This window comes from Abramis brama (genome assembly GCF_963993115.1).
Source record: "Abramis brama genome assembly, chromosome: 6".
Lineage (NCBI taxonomy): Eukaryota > Metazoa > Chordata > Actinopteri > Cypriniformes > Leuciscidae > Abramis > Abramis brama.
The window spans coordinates 22,306,562-22,316,824 of record NC_139968.1 but is presented as its reverse complement, the minus strand read 5'-3'; the positions used below and the strand labels follow the sequence as shown (position 1 = coordinate 22,316,824).

At 35.4% G+C, this 10,263-nt stretch overlaps 1 protein-coding gene across 1 annotated transcript; it reads left to right on the top strand.

Annotated features, from left to right (window-relative positions):
- Positions 1 to 229: 229 nt before the first annotated feature.
- Positions 230 to 2,213, top strand: LOC311085873 (interferon-induced protein 44-like; the record flags this gene model as incomplete). Its single annotated transcript, XM_084118490.1, has 7 exons — positions 230 to 776; positions 904 to 958; positions 1,042 to 1,237; positions 1,347 to 1,499; positions 1,586 to 1,757; positions 1,846 to 1,937; positions 2,014 to 2,213. 7 exons carry the CDS (start codon positions 230 to 232, stop codon positions 2,197 to 2,199), a joined length of 1,401 nt encoding a protein of 466 aa, XP_083974616.1. The 3' UTR covers positions 2,200 to 2,213.
- Between the last annotated feature and the right edge of the window lie 8,050 nt (positions 2,214 to 10,263).

Genomic DNA, 10,263 nt, shown 5'->3' with positions numbered 1-10,263 from the left:
CCTAGTTGCTATGAATGTTATAAAAGCAATAAATAAAGTGAACAAATACTCAATATTTATAAAAGACTGTATTTTATATGATCATATTTTGCTTAGGTTTCAGTTTTGATTCTAGCTAATCAGTTTTGGTTAGTTCATATAGGGCTTTTACAACACATATCATCTGACTGCTTGTGTCTATGTGTTCCTATTACAAAGAACTCAAATCATATATCCTTTTTCTTTTTAGATGGATACGTTGCCGTTCAGTTTCGGGGTGCCCTTTACTCGCAACGCTCCACTCACGTCTAGTTTACCAGAAGAGCAAAGAAAGCAGCTCTGTGGTTTGCTGGGGAATGTTGAACTGACTCTTCTCTACAAAGCTTCTGTTCATGGATATAATGCTTCTGCCTTCCATCAGCGATGTGACCGTCAGGGTCCCACTTTACTTGTAGCTTATAACAGTCCAGGCTACATCTTTGGTGGATACACTAGTGTAGATTATACTCAAAGTGGACGGCAAATTACAGATGAGAAAGCTTTCCTGTTCAGTTTTCGAGGTGGAGCCCCTCTCTGCATCAAAGTTAACAGTGGACAGTATGCACGTCTTGATGATGCTAAAGGGCCCAGCTTTGGCCAACAGTTGTACTTCTGCTACAAAGACCAACCAGTTGTGTATCATCAAGGAGGGGGTGTATTTTATCCAGTGAGGGTTAATGCGTTTGATTGTAGTCCTGCCACACTGTATGGGAATGACACTCAACTAATTGAATGTGAAGTGTACAAAGTGGATCAGAGTAAGTCAACTATCAGAATAAATATAGTTATGTACAGTAAAATAATGTTATAAAATCCAGTGTCTTTCAATAATTACTAATTTAATATAAATTGTTTACTTTACTCCAACAGGAAGAACTCTGTCAGAGCCTCATGTCAGTGTCAAGGAGAAACCATGGAGGAATGTTCTGTGGACAGCTGAGTATGTTTTTCTGTTGCTGAAATCATTCATTAATAAAATAAAATGTCATTTTGATTAAATAAAATGTGTGATTTGTTTTGTAGACAAAGAGACAAACTCATGGAATCGATCAGGAATTATAAACCCATGATGACATCTATGAGTCGGGTCAGAATCCTAATGATCGGTCCAGTAGGTGCTGGAAAATCCAGTTTCTTCAACTCCATCAACTCCGTCTTCATGGGCCGCATGACCAGCAAAGCCATGTCAGGATCTGCAGGCACTAGTCTCACCACACAGGTACAGATTCAACAGGATTCATCGTGTTTCCTACAGAAGTCTCTCTTCAGGTTGAGGAACAGCTCTTGATGACTTCAGATCTTGATGTGTTTCTCTTCTTGGTTGGTAGTTTCGCACATACCCAGTGAAAGACGGTCGTGAAGGAAAGCCATTGCCATTTGTGTTGTGTGACACCATGGGACTCGAGGAGCAATCAGGTGCAGGACTGGATATTGATGACATCAGCAGCATTCTTCAAGGTCACGTACCAGACCGCTATAAAGTAAGTGAATAGTTTCATGTTTCTGGGCTTGGAAATGTATATTTATTAGTAAAATTGATCTTTCATTTCCATTACTTTCAATTCAGTTCAACCCCATGGCACCATTTCAACTGGATGAGCAAAAGGCCTCCAGACCTGCATCTCTACAGGAGAAGATCCACTGTGTGGTGTACGTGATCGACGCCACCAAAATATCCCTCATGTCCAGCAAACTAGAGGAAAAACTTGCTGCCATACGCAGAAAAGTAAACTCGCTGGGTAAGTGAACATATTAATGCCAATCACGTGATTAATCCAAAGTAAGTTGTACATTGAACTACCTGCATGTGACGTATATTAATTCCAGGCATTCCCCAGATCATCTTGATGACAAAAGTAGATGAAGCATGTCCTCTAGATCTTCAAAGCCTTTATGCCAGTTCCTACATCAAGACGAAGGTGAGACATGGTCACATGATCACATGAGCTGTTCCCACAGGATCAGAGTGACTGAGATGTTGTTTTGTCTCTGCAGGTGCAGGAGGTGAGCTCTCGGTTAGGTGTGCCGGTGTCTTGTGTGTTACCGGTGAAGAACTACAGTCAGGAGCTGGAGCTGGAGCTCAACTGTGACGTCCTGCTTCTCACGGCGTTACAGCAGATGCTCAACTTTGCAGACGACTATCTGGATGATGTTGGTCCCGTGGAGGACAAACCCAAATAAAGTGCTGTGTGTCATAGATCGGGATAGATACTTCTTGATCTTAAGTTAGAAGATTGTTATTCTGTTCTGTTTGCCTGTTTTAGTTCTTTCTTTTTTTTGTCATAGAAAATGCATTAAAGAAAATGCAAATAAGGTAGGCCTACTTGACTACAAATTGCCAGAAAAAAAAAAAAAATGGAGAATTCAATATGCTAAAACTGAATAATATAAAGAATATATATAAAAAACACGCTTCTTTTGATAAATGGATCTTTCTTTATTTTGTGATTTAAGCTTGAAAATGTATTTTACACCTGTGCAAAATAAAAATGAATAATACACATTTCAAAGACTTTATCATGTCCATGTATGAAAAATATATATTAGTGAAACATTTTAAAATTTCAATATATATATAGGCTATATATTTTTTCAACAAAATACATGCTTTGGAACACAACCGAATGTATAAATAGGTCATAACGTTGCTAATTTACCTACATGCTAAATCAGCCTTTTAATTTTTACACTTTACAGAAACCCAATCACAGAACGCAATAAGCTGGAAAAAAATTACATTGACAAATGTAGTAAATATTTATCTCTGCAGTACTTGCTATGTATCACTAGGTGTATATGCGTCTTGGGTTACAGATGGAGGTTTTTTTTCTTTTTCTTTTTTCTCATCCACTGCAAAAAGTTTTTGCTGCGTTCACTCCTCATCACACCACAGTTGTTTTCCTCCAGCGAAAAAGGACGGCTGCGTTTGCATGATGAGACTGAGATGATTGAGATGTTGTTTTGTCTCTGCAGGTGCAGGAGGTGAGCTCTCGGCTAGGTGTGCCGGTGTCTTGTGTGTTACCGGTGAAGAACTACAGTCAGGAGCTGGAGCCGGAGAGTCAGATGGTAACCCAAAGGTTATGGGTTCAAATGACTGAGGTGCCCATGAGCAAGGCACCTAACCCCCAAACGCTCGCCGGGTGCCTCTGTGTGTGTCCTGTCATGGTTTGCAGTGTGTGTGTTAACTACTCGTAACTTGGATGGGTTAAATGCAGAGGACAAATTCTGAGTATGCATACTTTGCATTCACATGTCACTTTCACTTTTAACAGTGATGTCCTTCTTCTCATCGCTCAACTTTGCAGATGACTGATCTGGATGATGTTTGTCACGTGGAGAACACCTTCCTAATAAATCGCTGCTATTGGAGATTTTTCTTTTGGGGCTGTAATGGTTTTACATTTCCTGAGTGTTAATGAATGATTGTGTTACTGTCTTTTTACCAAAGGCATGTATGATGCTCTGTTCTAGTATTTTCCTTTGCTATGCTAACAAGATTCATTGAAATTTAATTAGGACATTTTTCTTAAATATAATTATCAGATTACAGAAATACGTTGATTATTAAATTGATCACGGTAAAGCGCAAAGTGTTACAACCATACCTGTTCTCCTCTACTATTCCTTTCTTTATGTGTACTGCACCTTTAAATCCTTTGAGGTTCAGTGTCAACGTCACTATTGTAAAAAAAAAAAAAATCTCCATGAGATGAATGCTTTCATAGAGACGTTTTATATAACATTAATATCACCCTCAGAAACACGCCAGTGCAAATATCAGTACAGTTAGAGCGGTCATACAAAGTTTCTGTTCATGGATATAATGCTTCTGCCTTCCACAAGCGATGTGACCGTCAGGGTCCAACTTTACTTCAAGACACCCCAGAAGATGGGTCAAGTATAGCTCCATCATTGTTCAAAGTAAAAAAAAAGATCATACTTTATGATGTTAGTTTTTATTAAAAAAAAAAAAAAAAAAAATCTTTAAAAATAAATAAATAATAAAAATCAAGGGAATTTCTCTGGCATTTCTTTCTTTTTGCTGTATCGAAAACGTACCGAACCGTGTCTGTCACCACTGTATCGTATTGAACCGAACCGTGAATTTTGTGAACCGTTACATGCCTAATATATAATTCTAAATTCAATTGTTATAATATTTTACAATATTACTGTTTGTTGTTGTATTTTTCAAAACTTGAAACGTGTGTGTGTCAGCTAGCCCTCAAGTAGCCCTCTAGACTGAGCCCTCACTCATAAAAAGGTTGGAGACCCCTGTACACTAACGTTCAAAAGTTTGGGGTCAGTTGGATTTTTTAAATGTTTTTGAAATAAGTCTCTTATGCTCACCCAGCCTGCATTTATTTGATTAAAATATAGTATAAACAACAGTATTGTTATATATTATTACAATTTTAAATACTGTAACAGTTTCTATTTGGACATAAAAGTTTTTTTTTTTTTTCCTGTGATGCAAAGATACATTTTCAGCATCATTACTCCAATCTTCAGTGTCACATGATCCTTAGAAATCATTCTGATATGCTAACTTGCTGTTTAAGAAACTATTATTATTATTATTATTATTATCAATGTTGAAATCAGTTGTGCTGCTTAATATTTTTGGGGAAACTGTGATAATTTTTTTAAGGATTCTTTGAACAGAAAGTTCATATTCATATAGATTTTTTAAATAGATTTTTTTTTTTGTTTGTTACAATGTCAAAGTCTTTACTGTCAATTTTGATCAATTTAATGCTTCCTTGTTGAATGAAAGTATTAATTTGTTTAGAAAAACTACTGACCCCATACTTTTGAATGGTATAGTTTGTTTCATTACACTACATGTATTCATTTAACATACACTTTATTGACTTAGAAATTAAGAAAATGACAGGCAATTTATGTTATATGAATTTATGTTTCAGTATGTGGTATCGTCAGGTTTGTATACCTCAAATTAAAACCCAGTGATGTCCACAGATCTAATGGTAACAAAATAAAAACGAAACTAAGATTATGCCCTGTATCATGTAAAAAAAAATATATAGATCAGTGGTGGAAGCCTGTTTCCTCGCCTAAATAGTGAAAAATAAAAACGTCATTGTGGTTTAGTGTTTAAAATAGGCTAAGTCACATTGTGAGATATTAATAGATGACGAGAAGAAAATAGCAAATATGAGATATATTAAGTCAGAGATATAAAGTTGTTACCTTTATTTTTTTAGTCAGAAAGTCGGACACTGCCATCCATAATTGGTCGGGGTGAAAAACACTTCCATTTTTTATTTTTGACTGGAGCAAGAGTCAGAACAAACCAAAACGATTTAAATGTTGCTGTTTATGACTTAGAGCAATTTTGACAAGTCAACAATGGACAAAAAACGTCTTTTTTTAACGATCAAGCAGTCAGTCAAGCTTAAGAAAAATAAAAAAATAAAGAAAAATTACAAAACTATATCAGACGTTAATTGGGATTTAATTGAGTAAAGATAAAAATCAGTGGGCTAAATGACTGTTTCTTAACAGCATGTTTTGTGTGTGGTGTTCCCACTGATCTATATAATGAAAAACTGCCCACAGTTTGTAATTCAAGCCCTATAAGTAGTAATGTATAAGCACAATTGTCACCATTCCCGTGTTGTTTTCTCAGAGAGAAGAGTAATGCTTCTTCAAAATAAAAAAAAATAAAAACCTTAAACCAGTCACCTGTAGCCTATAAGAAACCTCAGAGCAGCAATAATCACAATTAAGTGTCCAATAGCGACACCATTTGACAGCTTCAAAAGAGCTTCGTGCAGAGTCCATTTACAGTTACTTACATTAAACCATACAATTTGTATTATGCATTTCATGAACATGTACTTGCTAACTAATCAAACACTTTATCTGGACAAACTACTGATCTATAAAACACAATCAGAAAGAGCTATATTTTAAGTACACATATACAAGGAATTTTTCTTCAGTGACAAATCTTTCATTGTTTTATTTGGATGTTAAAATTGTTTATCTGACAAGTTTAACAGCTCTAATCAAGTGATGTTCAAAAACTGTCAAACCATGTGCTTAATGTTGTGTATATGAAAACTTTATTTGGCTTTTTGTGTACAACTTTGTAGATTTCCAAAAGATCCTGTCAGAAATCCAATAAAAAAAAAATTCAAACCTACAGAATATCATTCAGTCTCTCAGGGAATCTCAGTTATTGTCAGAGAATGGAACATTCATGCTTGAAAACTGTCCTGATGTGCCATTAGAAACCCTGAAGAGAGAAAAATGTATCAATGAGGCCCTTTTTTAATATATGTATTTTATATGTTTTATATATAATATATACGATTTTTTTGTTGTTAATACATCTTCATTACCATGAGATATTATTATACAAAATACAAAAAGTAGTCAAAACACAGAACATCTAACAGAACATAAGTTGTTTAATTTTTACAATATTATGTGCTTATTTTTTAATTAACGAAATTGCTTTTCTTAATTGCTTTTCACTCTGTACATGCTACCCTTGGGAGATATCATTAGGAAGCATGGAATTCGTTTTCACTGTTATGCTGATGATACTCAGCTCTATATTTCTTCACGCCCTGACGAAACTTACCAATTCACAAAATTAACGGAATGCATAGGTGATATAAAAAATTGGATGACTAGTAATTTCCTATACGACTTAATTTTGAAAAACAGAGATTATTGAATTATTGGACAAAAAAGGTCCTCACGTAATAATCTAGAATACTGTCTAACACTTGATGGCTGCTCTGTCAAGTCTTCGTCGTTGGTTAGGAACCTGGGTGTGCTCTTACCAATCTTTCATTTGAAAGTCACAAGTCTATTATCTGTAAAACCGCATCTAAATTATGTCATATGCTCTCATTCACAAATGTGGAACAATTAGTTAATGCGTTCATGACATCAAGGCTAGATTATTGTAATGCTATTATGGGTGGTTGCCCTGCACGCTTAATAAACAAACTACAGCTGGTCCAAAACGCAGCAGCTCGAGTTCTTACCAGAACCAGGAAGTATGACCATATTAGCCCTGTTCTGTCAACACTGCATAACAGGTTACATGATAACAGGTTAAACGTCGTAATTAGCCAGCAGTTTGAGTATATGTTTCACAAATGAAAATAAAATTTGATATTTGTGATATTTAAACTGTGTATTATTACTGAATATATTAAATATATTGTTCCTGTTTTATACATTTTAACCAGTGCTAATTTAAATAAAATGAATGAATTTAAATGGATGAATAAACAAACATGTTGCCCAATTGTTATTTTCTTTATTTGTCTTTCTTTATTATATTTGCTATGAATGGTTAGTTACCTTTACATCATTAAAAATGGGTGTCTCAACTGTACCACATATGGGTACAGTTGAGACAAAGTTGAGACAAAAAGCACCTTATTTTTATGAGCTAATTGTGGAAAATATAAACTACTTATGGGTATTATTGATTGATAATATGGCATGTCATGTAGAAATTCACTTCCATTTTTGTGTGAAAAATCTAAATGCAAAAAGTGTCTCAACTGTACTCATTCTACCCTATAATAATGTATATTTTGCTTTTGATAATGTGGAATCATCCTCCTCCCGTCTGAGTTTTGTGCATCATAGTTCAATTCCTCTCGTCTCATCATCATTTCTTTTTCTATTTCTTCTCTTCTCAGCTCCCGCTCTTCTTCCATCTGCTGCTGTGTTATGTCCCGCATACACTGCAAAAACACATTATTGCTCTCTCCTTTCTGACTGTGTGCCCTGCTTCTGTCTGCTGCCTGATAAACCCAGGCTCCATGCGTAGATCAGCTACTCTTGCTGAAAAGTGTCAGCCAATTAAGAGGCAGGGAGACACCGGGAGTGCCGTCTGATTGGCTGAGCACCCCTGATGCTGGAGAGCTCAGGCAAGCATAAACCACATCCCTTTCAGATGTAGCATCCTCAGTCCAAGAGTGTTAATATGTCTATTTAAGTTTAAACACTGTGCTGTTTTGGCACATCATCTATGAAATACTACTGGTCATGCATATATTCATGCATTGAAGTATTCATATTCAAGGTTTTACCATTTAGAATGATTTTAGAGAACAATATAAGACTAATTCATATAAATTATGATGCTACTAACATATAAACAAAACAATGTTGCATTTTAAAGTACTTAATCTTATTATAAATATGTATTAGTTAGTTCATTTACATTTAACATGAGCAGTATGCAATGTTTTAAATGTGTTATAATTAATGGAAACAAACCTGGATTAATGGAGATGGCTACAGTATTAGCGCCACACTGCCGTTTAGAGGTTGTATCGTGTCATTGCAGGTACAAAGTTCTCCTATTAAAAGAATGGGGAAATAAACGCAGTAAATTGAGTTAATCGAAAGCTAATGAGACGAATGTGTAAATGTACAATTAGAATCAACTTAATGACTATTTCATCACTCACCGGCCATAAACCTGATGTAAGCGTAAAGTAGGGCGTCGAAATAATACGTTAATACTGCATTTTTGGTTAGTGGATTATGGACGTTTCAGTGAAACAAACTGTTACTAAGACATATTGGTAATCTCGAATATTCAACGCTGGTCTCTCTCTCCTTGCATATCTTTAAAAATTATGGTTGTAGAATCATTAGGAATTGAATGAAACCTTTGTTGGCGTGAAGAGTCCATTGTGTGTGTGGAAGCCACTGGTCATTTAGATTGAACATTGGCTATCTATCTATCTATCTATCTATCTATCTATCTATCTATCTATCTATCTATCTATCTATCTATCTATCTATCTATCAACTCTAGGCTATTTAGTTTACAACTAATAGAAAAGCTATAAAGACCAGTGATATTATCTTTTTGAGATCTTTGTTTACAGTTTCTCAATCGCCTTGGCTCATTTTTCGAAAGTCTTAACTTTCTCTAAACTGTAAGCTCAATTGTCACAACTGTTCGCTGGAACATCTCTATTGAACTCTATTGCATGTCTGCAAAACGTAGTAACTCACCAATAATTCAAGCTTCAAACCCTAGTTATTGTGTCAGTAAGTTGGCCAATGGCACCAAAATAAGTTGTTTTTGTCATCGTGTGAGCCACACTGGTCAAAATGTTTAGATGTTTTTTCACCATGGAAATATTTATATACAAATAAAAACTACTTTTTAGTTGACACTTGTCACGTTTCACACAGGGAACAGACGAGATGGTAAGTTTAATGTGTTTATTTAGCAGAATGGATCGGATCCAGAGATGAATGGTGAGTAAGCCGAAATTAGATAAACAATGGAAGCTTAGCTGAATGATAATCAAGTCTCTCTTTCTCTTTGCAGATGATGAAGATGAAGGCTCAGAAGATGGATGGTAGACATGCTGATGAGGATCATCTCAGGTAGGTTTTCAGGTAAGTCTTGTAGGAAGGGAGTCTGTGTGTCTTGTTTTGACAAGACCAGACGAGGAGTGAAGGGAGAGTGCTGAATATATAGGGCTTGTTAACGAGGGAGTGCAGGTGATGATGATGATGGCTGATAGAGTGCAGGTGTGCCAAGGAGGATGATGGGAAGTGTAGTGCACACACAGATGAGGAAGACGACGGTGAATGTGACAACACTAACTACTTTCTATACTATCACACTGAGCATTTTAAATAGATTCAGACAGTAGATGAAATTGACTGGGAAAAGTCAACACTGTAGTACACAAAAAGAAATTGAACATTTGTATTTAAAGCACATTTATTTTTGCAGCAAAGTGTTACATGTAAACTGAAAATTCTCAGTTGATTGTTCATTTTTACACACTCTATTATGTCTTTCTCTAACACAAACAGTACATATCTTCTTAGTTACATCTTCCTATTGCTCTTCCATGACAAGAATTTTTAGTTTACATGTAGGCCTAACACATTTCTAGAAACAAATGTACTGTAAAAATACAAATGTGTTGATAAGTTGGTTGATTGGTAAGATTGTGATTCCTATTGCATTACAAATGCAGGCCATTTGCCAGTTTAGCAAACATTCCATGTCATAAATATTTATGGAATATAACATGTCTGACAGATTTTGATCACTGAATGGAGCATTTTGCATGTGTTTGTTTACACGATGAAAGAATGTTTAGAAGTTGTGAAGAGTTTGACAGATTCACTCAGTTTTGATCCTTGTGCATTTAGTCATTGTGCAAATTGTAGACAATTGTACTTACTATTTTGCACACGTGTCAA